Here is a 25,461-nt window from a genome sequence, read left to right on the forward strand (position 1 = left end):
ATTTCTAAGCATTTGAACAAGCCATAAAAGACAGATAGAATTTGGAGATGATTCAGAAGGGGAGAAGACTAGCTCAAGTGCAGGAACACTTCCAAAAAAAGGCAAAAATTATGAAAATGTGTTTTGTAGACATGAAGGATAAGAAGTGTACTTTGCCCTTACCTCTGATCATACAAAAATGAACTCAAAATGGATCAAAGATTTAAGTGTAAGAGCTAAAAAATATTAGAAGAAAATTTTTAGAAATTTTAGAAGAAAACATAGATTAAATCTCTGTGACCTTGTATTCACCTTTGGTTTCTTAGATATAACACCAAAAGCACAAGAACCAAAGAAAAAGTAATTTGGAGTTCATTAAAATTTCAAACTTTTGGGCTTCAAAAAACACTACGAAAAAAGTGAAAAGACAATCCAGAGAATGGGGAAAAAAATATTGGTGGATCATATATTTTGTAAGAGTCTAGTATATAGAATATATAAAAAACTATTATAAATCAACAATAAAAAATTTTACCATCTGACTCCAGTCTATCTTTCTAACTTTATCCCCCACTTTTTTGTTTATTTTTAAAACTTAGATAGAATCAATATGCCATAAAATTCACCTTTTAGAAGTGTACAATTCTGTTACTTTAGTATATTCACAAAGTGGTGCAACCACCACTGATATCTAATTCCAGAACATTTTTATCATCATAGCAAAAGAAATCCTGTACCCATTAGCAGTCACTCTCTATTTCTTCCCAGGCCTAAGCAACACCTAATCTATATTCTGTTTCTATATTTTTCTTATTCTGGACATTTCATATAAATGGAACCATATAATATAGATACAGCCTATTTGTTTTCTTTCACATAGTATGCTTTCAATGTTCATCAATACTGTAGCATGAATCATATCTTCATTCCTTTTTATGACTGAATAGTATAACAATGAATGGATACAGTACATTTTAGTGCAATTTAGCCATTATCATTCCTAAAATATCATTACTTTATTATTAAGTGATAAATAAACTTTAAAAAGGAAAGGGAAATTTACTAATGGTTTCAATTAGATTCAAGATTAATCTATTTTCTATTTTACATAGGGAACTAGATATATGAAAAAAATGAAAGTGAATGTAAAATGTTAAAAACAGAAAAATGAAATTAAGTATCTTAAAAGCCAGGAAAAAGAGTAGGCAGACTTAAGGAAAAAGAGAACTTCTAAAAAAAAGAAAAAAAAATTTATAATTTTAAGCAAAAAAACTGGGACTTCCCTGGTTGTGCAGTGGTTAAGATCTGCCTGCCAATGCAGGGGACATGGGTTCGAACCCTGGTCCAGTAAGATCCCACATGCCGTGGAGCAACTAAGCCTGTGTACCACAACTACTGAGCCTGAGCTCTAGAGCCCACTAGCCACAACTACTGAGCCCACATGTCAAAACTACTGAGCCCACATGCCACAACTACTGAAGCCCACACACATAGAGCCCATGCTCCGCAACAGGAGAAGCCACCACAATGAGAAGCCCATGTACCACAACGAAGAGTAGCCCCCACTCTCTGCAACTACAGAAAGCCCGTGCACAGCAACGAAGACCCAATGCAGCCAAAAATAAATAAATAAGTTTATTTAAAAAAATAAAATAAAAAATCTGTGAATGAGTTAAACAGAATATTAATCACAGTTGAAGTGAGAATTAGGAACTGTTGTTATGAAAAAATTACCCAGACTGTAGCACAAAGACACAGTAGATAAAATTACAGGGAAAAAAAAAAGATTAAAAGAACAGAAGGTTAAATGATAAGGTTAAACATACATCTAAAGAGACCCAGGAGGAAATAAGGTTAAAAAAACCCCTAGTGTACCGCAAAAAAAAAAACACCCTATATTTGAAAATCAAATACCTGATAAACTTCCAGCAGTGATGAAATATACAAATCCACAGATACAAAAGTACATTCTATATTAACCAAGATAAATACCTAGAAATATATTCCTTAAGAGAAATTCAGAAGGGCAAAGATACAGAGAAGAACCTGACAGTTAAAAAGATTGAACACACACCTCACACATCTTACCAGCAACAGTAGGAACCAAAAGAGAATAAAATATTATTTTCAAAACGTTGAGAGAAAGTAACTATCAACCTAACTAACTATTGTGAACTCAGCAAAACTATCTTTCAAAGTCTAAGGCAAAATAAAGACATTTCCAGATCAAAGATAGAGAAAGTTTACTACAGACTTTCTCTAAAGAAACTTCTAAAAATGCACTTCAGGAAACAGGAAAATAATCCCTAATATGCAAGGCAGTATAGTGAAGAAAGGAACTGGTACATATGTAAATAAGTAAAAACAACAGTTATCTATATAAAAATTGCAATGATGACGATGGGGAAAGTGGTGATGGTGGCATTGTGGTGGTAGTGTCTAGTTTGTGCAATTAAAAAGAAATTAGAAATAATAATACAGAACAATATCATAGAAGTCAAGAGGAGTGGTCATACCTAGATGTTTTAATGTTTTGATTTGTTCAGCAAAAAATAATACTGGTTAGCTTTACTGTGTTAAGTATGCTTGATAAAATTTCAAGAGTAACTATTAAAAGCATAAAAATGAAATATATAACTTTCATACAAATAGAGGAGAGGGGGGAAATAAAAAATAAAAAGAAATAAGCAAACAACTCAATCAATACACTGTGGTGATGGTTGCACAACTCTGTGAATATACTAAAAACCATTGAACTGTATACTTTAAAAGGGTGAACTGTATGGTCTGTGGATAGTATCTAATAAAATTGTAACCAAAAAAACCCAATCCAGAAGAAGTAAGACAACTATGTTTTGGTTTCTTCTATAAATGCACTGATTTCTAAAACTGTAACTGATTACTGTAAGTGGCAAACATAACTGGTTTACAAAAAGCGCAAAAACAGCACTGGTAGAAAAGAGAGCTTACTGACAGGAAAATGTATATTTGGTATACAAAAAACCCAAAGTTTAAAGTAAGAGTAGACAGATAACCAAATACACTAAATGCAGGTATAAATCAAAATGCCAGTATGACTCAGAACAGTATTTGAAAAAAAATTTTTTGTCTTTAATTTAAAGCTATACTTCTAGAAAAAAAAAAAGGATACGTTTTGAAAACAAGAAAACATAACTAATCAAAATTCTAATCACAATTAATATAAGAATTTTGATTACAAACTTCTCTTGTTTTAAGAAATTATTTATGAAAAAGGAGATGTAATATAACAAGTGTACTTAAGAAGCTCAAAAATCATGACTTGAAAGTCATTTTAATCATTGCCTCTATTCCCACTAGAAAGGTTCACTAAGCACACACTGAGAAAGTGTTATTATTTTTAGTCACCTTTCATTTACTAAATATTCAGACCCATGAATATAATCATTATTCGTCTACAAACTCTATGAAAAAGTAAAAGTACTTACATGCCAAAGAAAGAAAGCCAGAGCAGAGATATAGGGCTTCAAGTAGTACTTGCCTGAGAAGCACTGAAATGACTCAGTAGTTTACATGCTATCTACCCAAGTTGGGTAGATAATATACTTGCTTCTTTCTGGAAGCTATTAACTTATTTTACATATTTGAATTTTCCTGAGGACCCTGTGACACAGCAAAGTACCTTGCTACGTGGTAATCCTGATGACTTCCTAGAGTTCACCTGGCAGAAGTCCAAAGGGATGCTCAGTCTATATTGAATTGACACTTGTACAAAAAGTAGGAAATCAAAGCTTTCTTTCTAACTAGACTAAGGATCACAACCAAAATACTTAAGAAAAAAATTGAGAAAGTGAAGAATTGCCATGGGAAGGAACAGGGTCAATGGGCAATAAAAATAAATTTACTGTATACATTATATTTTTACCATTACACTACTGAAGGATTAATCATAACTAACCAACCCTAAGTAACAAGACAAAATTAAAATTAAATCACTAAATTGGGGCTATTTTAAAAGAAAGTCAATAAAATGGAAGGCTAGTAATACATTTGACATAGAAAAAATACACAGTAATTCTATTTGAATAATCAAGATTTTATAAACAAAATTAGAAACTGCTATTACATACTATGTATTCCAATCATGTCTGATTTTATAGGTAGTATTTTAAGAAAGTAGGTATTTTAACAACTGTTTACTCAACAATTAAGGTGTTACCACGGTACCTTCCATGAAGTCACAAAACTACACTTAATAATTTATCTTGAATTTTACAAATTTTGTCTATTCCACATACATCACTATCAATATCAGTTGATATATTAACTATCATATGATAGCTAACTTCAGCTATCATTATCAACATTAGTTCTATATTTCTGAATGATTTAAATAAATTATCTTTGCTAAAAGGAAATGGAAAATTAAATTAACCACCTTTGAAAAGACTGAGACGAGAGGCTGAAAACTGGGATTGGTTTGAAAATCTGTATGCAAAAGATTAGCTATTTCTACAAGTCTAGAAAATCGCCCTCCTTCACACCCCTAACCTCCAGTTTTGTTCTCTGAAGAAATGAAACTAGAGAGGCTCAGTTTCAAGGATATCTTACCCAGTGGCAGGCAAAGGTTAAAGCCCAATGCTGAAAAAACTGAGAGTGCTTACATCGAACCTTTCCACCCCGTCCTCCATCTTGCTTTCAGAACATTTGCAATTAGGCAGGAAACTGTTAGGTTATTTGCTGGAGAAACGGAATGGTCTCACAGAAAAGAGCCATAGACACTGACACTTTTGCTCCCACGAAAAAAGTCACACCACTTGTATCACCCTAAGGGAAAGCCTCCTCAACAAGCCCTACCCAATGTAAATATGGTTCCCAATTAGCATTTTTTCAATATGAACAGACAGCCAAGGGTGCTCAAAGAAAGAGAAAGCAAAAATAAACAGGGGAAAAAGAGTGACTGTGCTTGCACTTGTAGCAAATATTCTCATACAAACTAAACTCTTTACCACCTATTTTACCTACTAGTGTTTATTATTTGCATGTGCTGTTTCTTTTGCCTAAAACACATGCCCTTGTCATGTCCTCCTCCAGTAGGCTAACTCTTCATCTTTTAGAACTTTTTTTTTTTTTTGCGGTACGCGGGCCTCTCACTGTTGTGGCCTCTCCCGTTGCGGAGCACAGGCTGTGGACGCGCAGGCTCAGCGGCCATGGCTCACGGGCCCAGCCGCTCCGCGGCATGTGGGATCTTCCCGGGCCGGGGCACGAACCCGTGTCCCCTGCATCGGCAGGCAGACTCTCAACCACTGCACCACCAGGGAAGCCTCATCCTTCAGAACTTTTAAATCCAGTCATCTTATTAAAGAGACTTTTCTACTACCTTACATAGTTTATCTCTATACATAGCACATACATTTGTTTGTTTACTTATTCATAATCTATTTCTCTCTGTCGAGTGAAAGCTAAGGGCTCAGACTTTTATCTTAGTCATTGTGATCCCAACAATTTACACACAGTAAGCACTCAATAAATGTTGAATATATGTTAATAAGTGTTGTTGAATGTCTCAGTGAATGAATAAATGCAGCTTTATGATATTCTTGGAAGAGATAGCAATTTCTTTACATCTCAGGATTATTTTTACATCACTTACCTATTTCTTTTTTCCAGTCTTTCCACTGCAGCCCTATAAAGCCCTATATAAATCTCTTAGTCTTTGCTTTCTCAATTATCCTTTATCAATAGTAAAATGTAGAAACAGTTTATTTTATGAAGGAACTTCTGAAAAGTTACTATATCATTTCAAGTGTATCTGTCAGGCACTTAAGCCCATTTGGAAACTTAAACCTAGAACTCCAGAGAAATGGACTGGTTGGCTGGATCCCCTAAATACATCATATACCTTTGCAAGAACTATAATTCATCTTCTTCTCTCTTAATAGTGTTTTTAAGAGTGTAGGTTCTGCTAACATAGCTCACAACATATGTAAACTATTAGGAACCAGGAACAAAGATATGGGAGATTAGCAAACAAAAAATATCAATTCAAAGCAAGGAAACAGAGGAAATGCTTGAAAATTCTGAGAGCTGAACTTAATATATACTAATTTCCCAGGGTCAAGTTATTAATTTCTCAATATTAGTTTCCAAATTGGAACCTCTTTTGCTTTTTATGACAGGAAAAAATACTGTTATTGCCATTCAGGGACAACCTGAAATAAGAAAAGCTGCAGAAAGATCAGGTTTAAAGGAAAGATTAGGAATTTGGTTTAGGACATGTGAAGTTTGAGATGCATGGAGATGTAAATTAGGCAACTCGATACACAAATACAGAGTTTAGGGGAGGGGTCTGGGCTGAAGATGTATATTTAAATATAAATGGTGCTTAACGGAATCTAAAAAAAAAGAAAAGAAAAAACTGGTTCTGATGAACCTAGGGGCAGGATAGGAATAAAGACGCAGACATAGAGAATGGACTTGAGGACACCGGGAGGGGGAAGGGTAAGTGAAGAGAGAGAGTAGCACTGATATACATACACTACCAAATGTAAAATAGATAGCTAGTGGGAAGCAGCCGCATAGCACAGGGAGATCAGCTCGGTGCTTTGTGACCACCTAAAGGGGTGGGATAGGGAGGGTGGGAGGGAGACGCAAGAGGGAGGAGATATGGGGATATACGTACATGTATAGCGGATTCACTTTGTTATAAAGCAGAAATTAACACACCATTGTAAAGCAATTATACTCCAATAAAGATGTTAAAAAAAAAACCTGTATAGATGTACCTAACCATATAGATGTTACTTAAAATTATGAAAATAAATGAGATCACTAAAAGTAAAATGTAAGCTGAGAAGAGATTGTGAGAGAAATTGGTAAAAGACACAAACACTACTTTTTTCTTATTCTAGAAGGATGTTCCAAAATTATTTCTATCAACATTTCTTTAACACTGGCTTATTATTAAGGTGTTGAGAATTTATGAAATGAGAAAGGTATCATTTACAGGGATGCTGATTTTTGATAAATTTGGGGGGAGTGGGGTAAGAAAGCCAATTTAGTAAATATTGTCCCAAAAGAATCCAGTGTGAAAATTTAACCAAAAGAAGAGGAAGAACTCATCATAAATGTTTCCAAGTGGAGTTTCCCCCTCTTCTTTAAGCCCCAAATCTCCTTTTTCTCTTTCTCCTTTACCCTTTTACCTCACTCATCAAGAAGTCCTCATCTTCCAATACAAGAACTCAAAGATTTTTGGCTGGCATTCAATTCTTTGGGATAAGAAAAAAAAGAAAAGTGAAATGCTAATTCAAATGGTTCTAAAAAGCCTTTCTGAATGGGAGAGAAAAGAGGCACTGAATTTTTTCTACCCATTGTTCACTGCTTTGCATATATTAGCGCTTAATCACACACACACACAGACACACACAGACACACACACACACACACACACAATCATCTATCCTTTACAATCCTTCCAGGGACATTTTTTGAATTTGTTCATGTCACTTTTCTGCTTAAATTTCTCCAGAAATATCCACTATGTAAATAAAATAAAAGCTAAATTTTTTTTACTAGTTTTGTTGATTCTCTAAAAATAAAAGAAATAATGCTTTATGCATTACTCTGTAACTTTGTTGCCTTGCTTTATTTTATGTCATGAAGAATTTTCCATGTCCATATACTCTGGATTAGCATTGCATAGTATGGACATACTTGTACCTGTGTACAAAGAGAATTCCATTGTTTTTAATAATTAAAAAATAAACAGGACTTTCCTGGTGGCACAGTGATTAAGAATCCGCCTACCAATGCAGGGGACAACAGGTTCAAGCCCTGGTTCGGGAAGATCCCACATGCCGCAGAGCAACTAAGCCCGTGTGCCACAACTGCTGAGCCCGTGTGCCACAACTACTGAAGCCCACGTGCCTAGAGCCCATGCTCCACAACAAGAGAAGCCACCACAATGAGAAGCCCGCGCACCACAACGAAGAGTAGCCCCTGCTCACCGCAACTAGGGAAAGCCCCTGGGCAGCAACAAAGACCCAGCACAGCCAAAAAATTAAAAAATAAAATTAATTAATTAATTAAAAAACAAAATAAATCAATTTAAATACTCATAAATAAGGCAAATATATACACAGCAGCATGACATATTATCAATTTAATAAATATAGCTTGAATGAATGAATCAGTGAATGAATTTCTACCTTCCCAACCTTACCTACATTTTCTACCATAAAAATACTGCACTTTAGTTACCCAAATGAACTTTTAGTTTCCCCAATTTTCTCTCTCACATTTTATATCATTGCACATGCAGTGCTTCTTTCTTGAACAAGCACCTATTATTTATCCAAATTCCTATTAAACTTTCAGGTCCCTGAAGAAATATTATACTTTCATGTAAAATTAGGTACTGCTTCTATGATTCCACTATACTTTGTCTTCTCAAAACCTGCCTGTACCTAACATACAGTTAATAATATCTCCAAATTATTACTGGGCCTCCCTACCAGGTACCTATTTAAAAGGATAATAAGAAGCCATCATGAACAACTTTGTCAATACATTCTACAATTTAGATGAAATACATTCTTGAAAGACTCAAACTACCAAAGCACACTGAATAAGATGACCTTAATAGCCCTATATCTCCTAAACACCTTGAATTGGTAGTTAAAAATCACCCCATAAAGAAAATTCCAGGTCCAGATAGCTTCATTTGTGAATTCTATAAAACATTTATAGTGAAGTAATACCAATTCTACATGAGTTTTTCCAGAAGACTGAAAAGGAGAAAATATTCTCTAACTCATTCTGTGAGGTTAACATTACCCCCAAATACCAAAATCGGACAAAGACATTATTAAAAAAAAAAAACTACTGAACAATAGCCTTCATACATATAGATGCAAAAAACTATAAACAAAATTTTGGCAAGTCATATCTAATGATATATTAAAAGAATAATACATCATGACCAAATTGGGTTTATCTCAGAAATTCAAAGTTGAGGTAACATTCTAAACCAATCAATGCAATTCACTGTATTAAACTAAAAAACGAAAAACCATATATATGATCATCTCAATAGATGCAGAAAAAGCATTTGACAAAATCCAACATCCATTCTTGATAAAAATTCTCAGCAAACTAGGTATAGAAGGGAATTTTGTCAGCCTGATAAAGGTCATTTACAAAAACCCTAGAGCTAGCATCACATTTAATGATGAAAGACAGAATGCTTTCTCACTAAGATCAGGAACGAGACACTGATGTCTGCTATTGCCACCTTATTCCACATTGTACTAGAGGGTCTAGCAGTGAAATAAGCCAAGAAAGAAATGTCTTTTATGATTAAAAGGAAGAAGTAAAACTATCTTTAATCTCAAAACACATGATCATCTTTGTAGAAAATACCATTGGAATCTTTAAAAAGCTACTTAAAGTAATAAATAAACTTAGCACAATTTTACAAAATCAACTGCATTTTTATATACTCATGACGAACAATTAATAAGTTAATTTTTTTAAGTGCCATTTACAATAACATCAAAAAAAGGACAAGAGGTGTGAAAACACTGAAAACCACAAAAATTGCTGAGAAATTGAAAAAGACCTAAACAAATGGAGAGATATACCTTGGCTGTAGGTAGGAAGAATTCTCATTGTTAAGATGTCAATCCACGAGGTCCAGCCCAAACCCAAGAGGAGGGGATTACACAAAGTCCTGAACATCAGGAGGCAGAGATCATCGGGGGCCATCTTAGAAGACTGCCTACCATGGGTACCAATATTAGTAAAGTATCTCTGCATTAATTTTTGTTGAACACCCTTATAATTTCTCTAAAAGGACTCTGGAGCCAGACTACCTGGTTTAAATTCTGGGTCTTCTAATTAATGTGTTAGCTTGCCAAACATTTAACTTCTTCATGCCTCCGTTTCCTCATCTATAAAATAGAGATAATAATAGAACCTATCTCATGCAGTTATTGTGAGGTTTAAATGATTAAATATAATTCTGAAAAGTACCAAGTATTTGGCACATAATAAACAACTGCACAAATACATCCATAAAAACAACATAAATATTTACCTACTATTCATTAAAGTTGTGTTGATTACAACACATCCTTCTTTGATTTAACTACTTAATGATGCCCATTACAAAAAAAGAACAGTTGTAGCCAAGATGTGTACAAATATAATTTACTAAATTGCATGCTATTTAGTCAACCTTAGGCATTGAAGGAAAAGTTATCTTCTTATTTGCATTTTTAAATCAAAGTTTAACAAGCAAACATATGTAATGCCTGGGATGACCATAATCCTGTTTTACCTGGTCCTCGTTTGTGCCTATTATCTAGGCAAAACTGCCAATGGTACACTCTTTCACTCTTAAAGTGTCCCAGACTGCACAAAAATTAAGGTCACTGAAGTGTGTCATAATCCTAGATTGGAATGGAAGCTGAATCTAGATAAACACATCTGCGTAAGGAGCAAACAAACCAGGGATGAAGAAAGAAAGAAAGAAAGAAAAACCTGAAAAAGGAGGAAGAAAGGTATAGGCAGTGGGGATAGGTAAGAATGGTAGAGCCAGAGTGGCAAGAGAATAATAAATGCTTCAAAATGTTCAAATACCAAAACCAATACATCCACAACCCAAACTCAAGATTCCCCTGCTGCCTGTAAACCTAGCATATTCTTAAAAGCTCAGTAATACTTCATAAAAAATTTAACTGGCATTTCCTTAAGGATTAAAAAAAAAATCCATAAATGAATACCAAAAAAATATTAAGGTACCACATTTAATTTCCTTTTCCTCTGTTTGTAATATATAATCATAAAGTCAATATATAACTCTGAAATATTCTTTAAAAATTTTTTTAAAACTTGTTTAAATCCACACATTACAGGCCAAGTTTTAGCAAGAAACGATTTTTATAGCTATTTTTAATTTCCCACCTGAAAACATTAGTTGACTTTGGAAATTCTAATCCCTTTAAAATCCAGCAGCATCAAAGCAAATACTCATGATCCCGTAAGAGGATAAATATGTTCATTTTAATTAAAGACTAAATTATGTCTGTCACTTGGTGTGCAATTTTTGCATCTGTACTTTGAGTTGCATTTATATGCCCTATGCATTTCATTAATGAAAAATTGAAAATAAAGTACATTTTTTGAAGAATAGCCTATTAACAGAGACACTCTTAAAAGATCTGTATCTTGAATTTTCAAGAATTTAGGCTAATAAGAGGAAAGACGTCCTCGTATGTTGTACAACATGGATGAATCTTGAAAACACTATGCAAAGTAAAAGAAGCCAGTCACAAAAGACTGTATATTGTATGATTCCATTCATACAAAAAGTCTAAAAATAAGCAAAGCTATAGAGACAAAAAGTAGATTACAGAATTTAAGTTCTGTTTTCTCTTCTTAAATTCTGTTTCTAGAGTATCAAGTACAAACTATTAATCATTTCTTGACCTAATTATAGAGTGTCATAGTCCATTATTTTAAAAGAGTTAATAAATGTCAAGTTGATTTAGATGAGCACTAATAATTGTCAGATAAGCCTAATAGATCTAGACTATAGAAACAAGTAATGTAAGTTACTACCACTGATATTTTAACTAAAAACAGATCACAAAAATGGAAGATCAGTTTCAATAAAGCACCATTATTCAATAAAGCATCATATGGTCATATTTCGAAAAATGTATACATTATAGCACTAACTCTGGTATTCAGAACTAAAATGTCAGGTATAGTTGATACACTATAGAGAAGTAACCATTGTTTCTAAAGTGTATCACTTTAGGGCTTCCCTGGTGGTGGAGTGGTTAAGAATCCGACTGCAAACGCAGGGGACACGGGTTCAAGCCCTGGGCCAGGAAGATCCCACATGCTGTGGAGCAACTAAGCCCTGCCACAACTACTGAGCCTGAGCTCTAGAGCCCGCGAGCCACAACTACTGAAGCCCACGTGCCACAACTACTGAAGCCCACGTGCCTAGAGCCCGTGCTCCACAACAAGAGAAGCTACGGCAGCGAGAAGCCTGCGCACTGCAATGAAGAGTAGCCCCTGCTCAAAGCAACTAGAGAAAGCTGGCACACAGCAATGAAGACCCAATGCAGCCAAAATAAATAAATAATTTTATTTTTAAAAAAGTATATCACTTTAGAAAGTGACATGAAACTGCTCAATGATGTGGCAAAAATAGTAAGATTTAATAAAGCTAGGAGAATGATATCAGCAAGGTGGTGAAGTAGAAGATATCAACCTTCATCACCCAACAGAAAACAAAAATTAGATAGCAATCCACAAATGAAAGTAGCCCTGGGAGGGCTCAACCGTACGATTAAGAACCTACAGTAACATAGTAGGGCAAAAAATGGAGAATAACTGCATAGAAAGGATCACTGGGGAGATCAGCTTAGTGGAGATGTCTAAAGGCAACTAGGAACAAAGAGGAAGGGTGGGAACTATCAGCCACAAGCCTCAAGAGCCTTGACAACAGCTGTGGACTCGCCAAAGCTTTCACAGCGGAAGACACCGTAATGCTGGTTTTCACAAGCCCCAGCAGCTTGCTCCAGAGGATACTGGCAGTTTTTACCACCAAGGTGGCCAAAAGCTATTGCTGCCACAGATTCTGGGGAAGGAGATGTCACTGTGTCCACCCCAAGAAGGAGCTGCTGTTGTGCTGGACTAGGAAAAGAACTTCCAGCACTCCCCAACCCTGAGCACATCCCAGACTCCAGAGTCATAGCTGCTCCACCTGTTCCCACACTCCAGAGCCCCAATCTAGGGCCACTCTGTGGCATCCATGCTCCAGACTCCACCCCTGTCTCTGTTCCACACACTTCAAGCTAGCCAGCGCCTGGACCCAAGTGCCACTGTTGCTCTCTATGTACTCATGCTTCAGACTCCGTCTTCACGGCCACTTCACACATACCTGCAACTCATACATCACTGCTGCTGTGGTACAGCCAGCACACCAACCCGAGAGCTGCTGTCACTCTGCAAGCACTAGCGCTTCAGTCCCCAGCTCCATGACTGCTCCACAGGTGCCCACACATCAGACACCAGCACTGGTGTAAGCTCTTCCAAGCTGGACCCAGCACCAAGAGAAATCCCCTGCACCATGACCTATGTGAGAAAAAGATATCAGATGGTCTCCAGCAGCCTTTGCTGCTGGTGCAGACAAAAGCAGCCTTGGCTGTTGGGGACCCCTGAAATCTTCATCAATGCTAGCTCAGCTGATGAAGCTGCATGAAGACTACAGTGCTGGGCCTTCTCCAGAGCTAGAAATGCTTCAGCTTTAAGGATACATATAGACTGAAAGTGAAGGGATGGAAAAACATATAAAAGATATTTCATGCAAATGGAAACCAAAATAGAAAAGGGATAGTTAAACTCATTATCAGACAAAATAGACTTTAAGTCAAAAGCTGAAAAAGAGATGAAGAAGGTCATGATATAATGATAAAGGGATCAATTCATCAAGAGTATACAACAATTGTAAATATATATGTACTCCAAAATCAGAGCACCTTAACGTATTAAGCAAATACTGGAAGATCAGAAGGCAGAAATAGGCAGCAATACAATAACAGTAAGGAACTTCAATACCTCAGTTTCAACAATGGACATACAGATCACTCAGACAGAAAATCAATAAGAAAATGTTGGACTTGAACTATATTTTAGACCAAACAGACATAACAGACATGTACAGAACACTGCATGCAACAGAAGCAGAATACACATTCTTCTCCAGCACATCAGGAACATTCTCCAGCCTAGATCCTATAATAGGTCACAAAACAAGTGTCAACAAATTTGAGATTAAAATCATGAACACAATGGTATGAAACTAGATACCAACAACAGGAAAAAAAGCAGGAAATACATGGAAATTTTAAAACACACACTGCTGTGCAAACAATGTACCAAAGAAGAAATCAAAAGAATAATCAAAAACTATCTTGACACAAACAAAAATGGGAAAACAATGTACCAAAACTTATGGGATACAGCAAAAGCGTATCTATGAGGGAAGTTTACAGCAATAAATGACTACATTAGAAAAAGGAAATATCTCAGACAAACAACCTAACTTTACAACTTACAGAAAATAGAAAAAGAAGAACAAACTAAGCCCAAAGTTAGTAGAAGGAAGGAAATAACAAAGGTCAGAACAGAAATAAATGAAATAGAGGTTAGAAGACCAATAGAAAAGATCAAGAAAACTAAGAGCTGGTTTTCCGAAAAAAAATAAACAAAATTGACAAACCTTTAGCTAAACTAAGAAAAAAAGAGAGAAGACTCAAATAAGTAAAATGAGTAATGAAAGAGGAGACATTAAAACTGATACCACATAAATACAAAGGATCATACGAGGCTACAGCCAACAATTATATACCAACAAATTGGATAACCTAGAAGAAATGGCTAAACTATTCGAAACATACAACCTATCAACTGAATCATGAAGAAATAAAAAAACACATAGACCTATGATGAGTAAGGAGATTAAATCAGTAATCAAAAATCTCCCAACAAAGAAAGTCCAGTACTAGATGGCTTCACTGGTGATGTCTACAGAACATTTAAAGAGGAATAATACCAACCCTTCTTAAACTCTTCCCAAATATTGAAGAGAAACGAACATTTCCAAAGTCATTTTAAGAGGCCAGCATTACTCCGATACCAAAGCCAAATAAGGATACTACAAGAAACAAAATTACAGGCCAATATCCCTGGTGAACATAGATGCAAAAGTCCTAAACAAAATACTAGCAAACCAAATGCAGCAGAGTTTTGAAAGGATCATACACAATGAAGTAGGATTCATCCCTAGGATGCAAGGATGGTTCTACATTCACAAATCAAAAAATCTGATACACCACATGAACAGAATAAAGGATAAAAATCATATGATCATCTTAATAGCTGTAGAAAAAGTATTTGACAAAACTCAACAGCTGTTCATAATAAAAACTCTCAACAAATTAGGAATAGATGGAATACACCTCAACAAAACAAAGGCCATATATGACGAGCCCACAGCTAACATTATACTCAATGTTGAAAGTCTAAAAACTTTTCCTCTAAGATTAGGAAGAAGACAAGGATGCCCACTCTTTCCACTTTTATTCAATATAGTACTGGAAGTCCTAGCCAGAGCAATTAGGCAAGAAAAGGAAACAAAATGTATCCAAATTAGAAAGGAAGAAGTAAAATTCTCTGTTTGCAGATGACATAATCTTATATACAAAAAACCTAACAACCCTACCAAAAAACTGTTAGAACTAATAAATGAATTTACTAAAGTTGTAGCATACAAAATCAACATGCAAAAATCAGCTGCATTTTGATACACTAACAATGAGTTATCTAAAAGCAATCCCATTTACAATAGCATCAAAAACAATTAAATACGTAGGAATAAATTTAACCAAGGAGGTGAAAGATCTATACTGGAAACTATAAGATATTGATGAAAAAAACTGAAGACAAAACACCTAAATGGAAAGCTACTGCTTGTTCTTGGACTAGAAGAATTAATGTTGTTAAAATATCCATACTACCCAAAGCAATCTACAGATGCAATGAAATTCCTATTAAAATTCCAATGACATTTTTCACAGAAATAGAAAAAAAATCTTAAAATTCATATGGAACCACTAAAGATCTCAAATAGACAAAGCAATCTTGAGAAAGAAGAACAGAGCTGGTGTCATCACACATCCTGATGTCAAACTATATTTTAAAGCTAAAGTAATCAAAATAGTATGGTACTGGCATAAAATCAGATATATAAACCAGTGGAACAGAATCAACAGCCAAAAAATAAACCCATGCATATATGACCAACTAATCTTTGACAAGGGCATCAAGAACATACAATGGGGGGAAAGGATAGTCTCTGAAATAGATGATGTTGGGAAAACTGGATATCCATATGCCAAAAAAAATGAAATCAGACCCCTATCTCACACAACTCACAAAAATAAACTCAAATTGATTAAAAACTTAAATGTAGGACCTGAAACTAAATCTCCTAGAACAAAGCATAGATGAAAATCTCCTTGACATTGGTCTAAGCAATGATTTTTTAAATATGACACCAAAAGCACAGGCAACAAAACAAATATAAACAAATGGGACTACATCAAACTGAAAAGCTCCTGCATGGTATAGGAAACAATCAACAAAATGAAAAGGCAGTGTAAGAAATGGGAGAAAATATGTGCAAACCATATATTTGATAAGGGATTAATACCTAAAATATATAAAAATTATACAACCCAAGAACAACAACAAAAAAAATTCCAATTTAAAAATGGGCAAAGGATTTAAACAGACATTTTTCCAGAGGTAACAAAAATGGCCAACAGGCACATGAAAAGGTGCTCAACATCACCAATCATCAGGGAAATGCAAATCAAAACCACAATGCGATATCACCTCAAACCTATTAGGATGTCTATTATCAAAAAGATAAGAGATGACAAATATATTGAGGATATGAAGAAAAGGGAACGCTTGTACACTGTTGGTGGGAATGTAAATTGGTACAGCCATTATGGAAGACAGTATTGAGGTTCCCTAAAAATTTTAAATAGAACTACTATATGACCCAGCAATCCCACTTCTGGGAATATACCCAAAGGAAGTGAAATTAGTAAATTAGTATCTTGAAGAGGTATCTGTACTCCACATTCACTGGGGCATTATTTACAATAGTCAAGATACGGAGACAACCTAAGTGACCATTAACAGATGAACAGATAAAGAAAAGGTGAAATGCATACACACACACACACACACACACACACACACACACTGGAATATTAGTCAGTCATAAAAAAGAAAGAAATCTTGTCATCTGTGACAATGTGGATGAACCTGGAGGGCATTTTGCTATGTGAAACAAGCCAGATAGAGAAAGACAAATACTGTTTGATCTCAGTTACATGTGGACTCTTTAAAAAAAAAAAAATGTTGAACTCATAGAAACCAAGGATAGAATGGGAGTTGCCCAGAGTTGGGGGTGGGGGTGGGGGTAGAGTAAATGGGGAGATATTAGTCAAAGGGCACAAACTTTTAGCTATAAAATGAATAAATTCTGAGGATCTAAGGTACAGCATGGTGACTACACATAATATTATATGTATACTTGAAATTTGTTAAGAGAGTATAAGCATTCTCATCCAAAAAAGGAAAAAAAAAAGATAACTATGAGATGGATATGTTAATTAACTTGATTACAGCAATCAGCTCACAATGTATATGTACATCAAATCATCACACTGTACACTTTAAATATACATAATTTTGTTTGTCAATTATACCTCAGGGTTTTTTTTGGTTTTAATTTTAATTTTTTTGTCTGCGCCTCACGGCTTGTGGGATCTTAGTTCCCTGGCCAGAGACTGAACCCAGGCCCTCACAGTGAAAGCACAGAGTCCTAACCACTGGGCCACCAGGGAATTCCCAGCCTCAGTTTTTTAAAAAAAGGTTAGATAAAGCTAACTGATATATAACAGATTTCACTATATATTATACATACATATATACTTACACATAAAAATAAACATAAATGTATATAAAAATTTAAAAATATATGTATATATTAATCATTTTTAATATGCTCTTTGGTCTTAATTCAATACTTTTGATACCAGATAAAACAACAAAATTTTATTTTTAAATTTTCTTTCTGTCTAGTTATGGTGATCTGATATCTTTGTACAGCAGTTTGTTTTAAAATTATATCAATAAAATAAAACAATAAAATATCATTTGCTAAGAGGAGATAACATTTTGAGTTTTTATACTTTTTTCCAAAAGTAACTATGATTACCTAATTAACTAGGTTCCAAATGGTTTTCTGCTTAAAACATTTAAATCCCTAGGACAAAATTTGGCCTAGTAGAGATAAACATATCCATCAATTTTTCTCTGGAATTCTTGATAAACACATTATATATTCTCCCTAGTGAGCTGACATTTTGAGCAAACATAAATCATGATCTTACCTCTAAATGGTGGAGTCACAACCCTGAACATGTTAATAAGTGAGTTACATGAAGCAATTTTCAAAGTTAATATAGAATTATCTATGGAATGCTCATAATTATTTTTACTAAAAGTAGAACTGTGATTTAAACATATGTTCAATTTCACAAATCCAAAATATATAAGGGAGAGTCAAGAACTGGTAAAACCCCCAACCAATAAAAACTTAAATATTAGAGATAATACTCAGATAGTCATCTCATTTAGGTAAGTCACTCTGTGGCCCTAATAATTCAAAGATAACTGTAGACTTTTAAGTAAGCTAAAAGTTAATTTGAGACTTCAATAACAATTCAAAAAGGCATTCTACACTGTCCCAAAGGGCATTTTTCTAACCTCCATTACATAACTAATCTAAAATGATATGAGGTATGAATTTTTTGTAGTACTGTTCTTTAAATCCTGAGATGATTTCTAGTGCTATCTGAACATCAGGAGAAAAGTTTCAAAAGAAAATTTTGTGTTCAAATCTCAGACATCAAACAGGCACTCAAAGTAGCTTACAGAAGCAAAGAAGAGCTCTGCAGAGGATCAGAAAAATATCTGGGCCAATTCAGAGTAACAAGTCAGACAGTTGAATGTTGTAGCCAGTACAAAGAAAGGGTGGCTAACCGCCCAGATGTATTTCCCTACTCAAATACTTATAAATGTGCACTCTTAGTATAACTCCTGTCATTTGATGCAAAAGTTAAAAAGCCGGGAATTCCCTGGTAGTCCAGTGGTTAGGACTTGGCACTTTCACTGCAGGGGGGCCTGGGTTCAACCCCTGGTCAGGGAACTAAGATCCCGCAAACTGCGCAGTACAGTGCAGGGCAGCCAAATAAATAAATAAATTGGTTTAAAAACAAATGTTAAAAATCCAATGCAGACACAATAATAAAAATGTGAAGCATCAAGAGCCCACTGGGCATTGCCTTTTTTGCGGAGAGGTAGGGTTTTATAAATATAAGTACAGATGCCAATGCAAATATCTGTGATCATTCTGTTAAACATATATAACAGATATTTTCCTCTAGTAATTTCATTGAAACTAATCATATCATATATATTTTTACACAAAAATTTCTATATTTGCACAATTCCTAGTATATTTTTAACTCCTCAAATATATTTGGAAACCATTCCAGACCACAAGACCTGAGGAATTGCAGAATTTATCAGACTGACGTGTCAACACATATGAATATAGAACCTTAAAATGTTGGTTTTATTCAGCAAGTGTATCATAATCAAAGTTTTTTGGTTTACAGTGTGAGGTAGATGAAGTCAATTAAAATAAGTGTAACTGTAAAAAAATAAATGAACTCAGAAACTTTAACTCTACAACTCAGTTAACAGGAACATTTTTCAAAAAGCTAAATTCACATTATCTTACTGGGTCTCAATATTCTGATCCTGTATACTTTATACTCCCCCTCCACAGAGTCTAATGTGGAGTCAATGGGCACACCACAGATGACGCATATGTTAAATACTGCCTTGCAAATTAAAAGAAATAATCCACTTAGCCAAGATAGAATAACGCTTCCATTTTGCTCATTTGTTTATTTGTTATTACTTGTTTTCATTTTTAAATACTAATAAGAGATCAAAAGAGAAGCATCTTTAAATGATTTAAGCATGGTTCTAACCAACCATGATTAGAGTATTAAAAAATTAAGACAGACAGCAAAGTATAATCAAAGAAGACAGGATCACCAGGGCTTGAGCCCTGCTCTTTCACTTAAATATTTTGAACTGGTCTCCTCATTTCTTACATGGGAAAAATAATAAGAATATCTACTTCACAGAATTTTTGTTGGAGAGTAAGGAGAAAATGAATCTGAATACAGTTTTATAAAACAGGAAAGAAATATATGAATTCACTGGGTTATCATCAAGTAATAATTTTGCCTGAGGGAAAAACTATTCAACATATAGTATAGTAAATATGCTTCTTTATACCTCTTAATTAAAATATTTTAAATTAAATAAACATTCATCTAAGTAAACTGAGTAACCACCGATGTCCTCCTCCCTTTTAACAATTTGGAGGTAAGACTAATTAATATATTTTATAACCAAGAGTGATGACCCATTTTTATGTTTAAAACAGATTTTTCTCATACTTTTCAATCTTGCTTTTAGCGTGTATTTTGTTCAATTAACAAAACATATATGTGCTTCCAGTTAAAATTTATGAATAGACCTTAGGAGAAGAAAAGATATATATTAAACTTCTAAGTAAACTCTAAATCTTTTCTCTTATTTGGTTCATTTAATGCAAACACAACAATACTGCAGTATATTCTTTCTCAGTGGTGAATAATAAATTACCATTTTGCTTTCTCTGTACTCATTACCTGAATGAGACTTTAGATAGAACCAAATATAGTTACAATATCAAACACAATAATCAAAGGTAAAATACTTGCAACAAACCATACCTAGTAATAAGAACTGCATTATCGTGGTGGGCAATCCCATTTTCTGGAATGGTGTTTCCATCACTTTGGTGGGAGAGAATGGATTTCTGCCATTTACAGAAGCTATCGAGGGACTTGTCTGCATGGTGGTTTATCTCCAAGTTTGGCTGCAATACAACATGCATACCAGAAATGTTCCAAACAAATTACTAAGGTCAGTTGTTAAAACTTTTGAAGGCTAAAGTGGGACTATAATTAGAAGTAGTGGTTTCTAGGAATAACCTCTTGCCAATTTTTATCTCTGTAATATTTGACCTAGAATTAATTTAGTGTATTATTGAACAGACATTCTTTCCAGTTCCAGCTTTAATGATAATGTGAATATATGTGATTATCAGCCTACAAAACCAACCAAAACCACTTTATAAGGTCTGCCATGCAAATGCTCATCTTTATACTGAAACATATAGCTAACACACATACATATAGCTTTAACATGACATAAGAGGTATATTCTTGTAAACTCTTTCAAATTTGCTTAAAATATTAAATGCTTAGAGCTGAAAGACATAGTCAACTAGAACTTTCTAAGAGGAACAATAATAAAATATATTATTCTTTAATACATAATTCTACAGTCTGTCTGTTAAGAGCTTTAGATTTATAAACTAACTCATTCTTACCTGATCTTCTGTGAGAACAATTAAACGGGCCACTATAATATTCACAACGTTTCCTAGGCTGGAATCACGGTAAAGTTTGGCAACCTGACCTCCAGAAAATAAGAAAAGACACAAAGTCAGACAAAAATCATAAGGTGATTGTTTGATTTTATTTTTAAAGTGGTAAAACAATTTTTCATCCATTTAACCACTGCTTATATAAAAAGATTCTTTTATCCCATACCACTTAGAACTCTACCCTCAAGATGCCTTGGTAAAAGATTTGTTATACAAGTCTACTTCAAGAAAAATTGTCTCCTAAAGGTGAATTACAACATAGTAATTAATTAAGAGGGTGAGCTGATCTAAATGAACAATAAGGTCACCTTTAAATTTATTTTCTATGGAACTGAAAAAGTAATAGATCGATTCTTTCTAACTTTTGATGAGTTAATTCTCAAAATCATTATTTCACAATAAAAATCCATGACCTTAGTCAAAAATCATAACAAACTATTAAGTTAAAAATTATATAGAGGGATCAAACTTACAATATTCATCACACTCAAAATGTAATGTTCAATGTCTTTGCGGCCATGGTAGCCCACCATCATTTTGTCTGCCACTACTAATGTCTCCACAAACCGCTCAATGCTTACTGATCTCTTCTGTCTCTGGTGGATATGTATGCCATTAATTGGTAGTGAAGAAGGAAAAGCAGATGTGTCATTCAACCACCAAGGCTTGCCACTTCTTAGGAGGTCTACAATAAAAACAATTATCTAGTTCACATAGGTTCACTAATTAAACGTATTTATTCATGGAGTTTTCATGTAGACATACTTCTCATAAATTCTCTAACACACTAAGATTTTTCAGAGTGAGGGAAGGGGATGAGGAAATGCAGTAGTGAAAAAATTAAACTTCAAATTTTTCAAAATAATCATATTACCTTAAAAAATTAATAACATTCAACTGCTCATGAAAACAAAACAAAATATATCTAATAGTTTACTTTAAAAAAGGAATCTTCAAATAATCATTTCATATTTTTCCAGTGAGTGATTATGTCATAATACTTTTAAATTTAGAATATGTACTTAAAAAAATCATTTAAAGTTGTTTAAAAAGCAACTAAAGCATTGACTTTCTAAACAGCCTAAGACAGTTCTGATGAAGAATATTAATGTTGCAAAAAATCTATTCCTAAAATGCTTTTTGAGCATTTATTTTAAAGTAAGATGCTTTTATTAAACTATCTTAATAGAGCAATTCTATACTGCTCTAGAAATCTCAAATCTAAAAGGCTGTGAATTATCTTTTTCATTTAATTTTGTATTCTACAACTATTTATCCTGACAAAGTACCCAAAGTATTCCTTTTCCATAACCTAGAGGTCAATGGCATTAGACTGAGAGTTGAAAGACAATGATTCCGACATAACTCACTTTAAACCACATTTCAGTGTGGATTGCAGCTTTATCCTTTGATTTCTAGATACTTGGTCCTTCAGCACAGAGGAAACCTTTTAGTACTATGGCATTTGTAAACACTTGCCTCATTTATATTCATCTTCATTTAATAAACTTGAGCAAGTACAGGTCCTCTGTATACCTCACTTTCATATCCTTATTGAACAGGAAATCTTTCTAACCACCACTTACTGAAAAATTTAGTTACGAAAAGTTAGAGTAATCTATATAATCTACTTGACAGAAAGTGGCACTATACTGTTTTTCTTCAGCCTTTCCCTTTTAAAAATTACTTTGAGAGAAGTTATAAATTTTAAGAAATAAGAGATGGAAATGACCATGAGAAGCATCAGTCAAATACTTTTGAAACTCATATAAATTAAATGAGTGTCTTTATTCCTACAGGTGAAGAGAAGCAGAAATATACTACTTCTTAATTCAATAGCATATCCCCAAGACAGCCAGTGAGTATTCCCCTATGACCACTGTGGCAGACAGACTCTTAAGGTGGCTCCCATAACCTCCTGTGTCCTCATCTCCTCCCTTGAGTATGAGCCGGACCTGTGACTTGCTTCCAACCAACAGAAGACAGGAAAGATGATGGGATGTACATGATTACATGTATATGACTACATACCTATGTTACATAATATTGTAGCATCTTACTAAAGTCATTCCCTTGCTGACTTAGAGGAAGGAAACAACCAAGTTGGTGAATTGTACATTGTACATTCCAGAGGTGGCCTCTGGCAAACAACCAGCCAGAAACTAGTTTTCAGTCCTATGACAGCAAGGAACTGAATGCTGCCAACAACCATGGGTGTGAGGAAGTGAATTCTTCCCCAGTAAAGACTCTGGATAAGAACCCAGCCCTGGCTGAGGTTAAATAAATAACCTATACATACACAGATTCCTGGTCCACAGAAAATGTGAGATAATAAAAGTGTATTGCTTAAGCCATTGGGTTTGTGGTAATATCGTTATGAGACAGCCAAATCTTTTCTGCATTAACATTACTCCAATTTCTCCTGCTCAGTTTTCTGTGATCATGAAACCACTCATGTATTCAAATCATGCCTAGTCTTCTCCTTCCTCTGGCTGGACAGCTTAAATGTCTAAATACAGGATAGAATTTCCATTATTTTGATAATTTTCACTCTCATTCAATTTCTCCTTATTTTTATTTAAAGTATTGTATAAAGAATTAGACCATGATTGGGCAACATAAACACTTAGCAATAGTGTTTCTCATTTGATAGGATTTAGTATAAGGTAGCTGCTGTTATCATCATATTCACAATTTTCAACTTTTTAGCTTTTTAATTGTTAGTTTGCTTGGCTATTGCTCCATCAGAAATATATATATACAGTGTCTTTGATGGACATTCATAAGTGAAAAGATATAATCGTTATACTCAAAAGATTTGTAGTCTGATAAATATATGTAATATACACACATGCATACTGAATGAATAAAATCTAAAAAGGTAACATCTTTAGTTTCATTCTAAAGATTAAAATCTTTCCCGTATGATTAGATCATTACAAAACAATATCTACATTTTATAATTGTCAACTGACTGCTTAATGTTAAGTTCAATGATCTGTAATGAATATCTCTTTTAGTCTAAAATAAAATACACAACTGACTTGTTTTATTTTGTTTCAAAATAGAGATTAGTAGTTCAAATGATACTCATTACATGTGCTTTGCTCAGTTTAATTTTGGATTGAGTATTGAATGTTAAAGAAAACATTCCTCCACAAACATATACAATAAAGAACTTTTCCCCCAAGGCCAAGTACATAGATCTCTGTCATCTGAAATATAATTTTGAGTTTTTGATCAATCTCAAAATATCTTTAATATATACAGCCATGCAAAATTATCTCATTGATCTGGTTTATTTTTATTTCTTTTTTTAATATTTATGTATTTATTTGGCTGCATCGGGTCTTAGTTGCGACATGCAGGATCTTCGTTGCAGCATGAGGGATCTTTCACTGCGGCGTGCAGGCTCTAGAGCACACAGGCTCAGTAGCTGCGGCCCGAGGACTTAGCGCCCCGTGACATGTGGGACCTTAGTTCCCTGACCACGGATCGAACCTGCATCCCCTGCATTGGAAGGCGGATTCTTAACCACTGGACAACCAGGGAAGTCCCTGATCTGGTTTATTTTTCACTACTCACTTACTACTTCTTGACGGTTGGCCATGTATTTATGTTTTGTTTAAATGCTTATTTAGTTAACTGTCTCTCCTCACTAGAATATAAGATCCCTTGGAGTAAGGAGTTTTCCTGCTTTATTTGTTGCTGCATCCCAGCACTGAGAATAGTTTTGCATATGCATGCTAAATTAATATTTATTTAATAAATACATAAGTAGATAATGCAGGTATAAAGACAAAATAATATCTATATGAATAGACTATAAGAACATTCAGTTATCTCTGGGTGGTAAAAGAGCAACTTTCATTTTCTTTTTTATTTTTCTTTTTATCCTGTATTTTCTAAAATTTCTACAAAGAACAGATATTACTTTCATAAAAAATTTTTAATCAATAGCTTAAATCTAATTAGAATGGGAAAATTCATATTTGAATATGAGATAAAAATACCCACGGTCAAGAGGGTTTTCATATCTTATATTCTGATATAAACTTGAGTTCCTGATTAACAGATTAACTGGCAATGTGTATGCCTATAACAGCATATCTCACTTGAACGACGTTGTTGAGCTAGTGTCACAATTAAGGTAGTTCTTAACCAGACATTTCTCAAACTTATTAAACATAAAGTGATTTTTTCCCCAATAACATCTAGTGACATTCCCATGGAATTTAGGGAGCTACTACTATAATCCCACTATTGGG

The 25,461-nt window shown here is 34.2% G+C and overlaps 1 protein-coding gene across 1 annotated transcript in view; it reads right to left on the reverse strand.

The window, feature by feature from the left end:
- Positions 1-25,461, reverse strand: part of ADAMTS6 (ADAM metallopeptidase with thrombospondin type 1 motif 6) — a 264,059-nt gene that overhangs the window by 223,587 nt on the left and 15,011 nt on the right. Inside the window, exons 4-6 of the mRNA XM_082652300.1 lie at positions 21,667-21,878; positions 21,137-21,220; positions 20,475-20,620 (exon numbers count right to left, since the gene is read on the reverse strand). Coding sequence (XP_082508426.1) covers positions 20,475-20,620; positions 21,137-21,220; positions 21,667-21,878 — 442 coding nt within the window. The remainder of the gene's footprint in view (positions 1-20,474; positions 20,621-21,136; positions 21,221-21,666; positions 21,879-25,461) is intronic.

Source organism: Grampus griseus (assembly GCF_964374135.1).
Source record: "Grampus griseus genome assembly, chromosome: 3".
NCBI classification, from domain to species: Eukaryota; Metazoa; Chordata; class Mammalia; order Artiodactyla; family Delphinidae; genus Grampus; species Grampus griseus.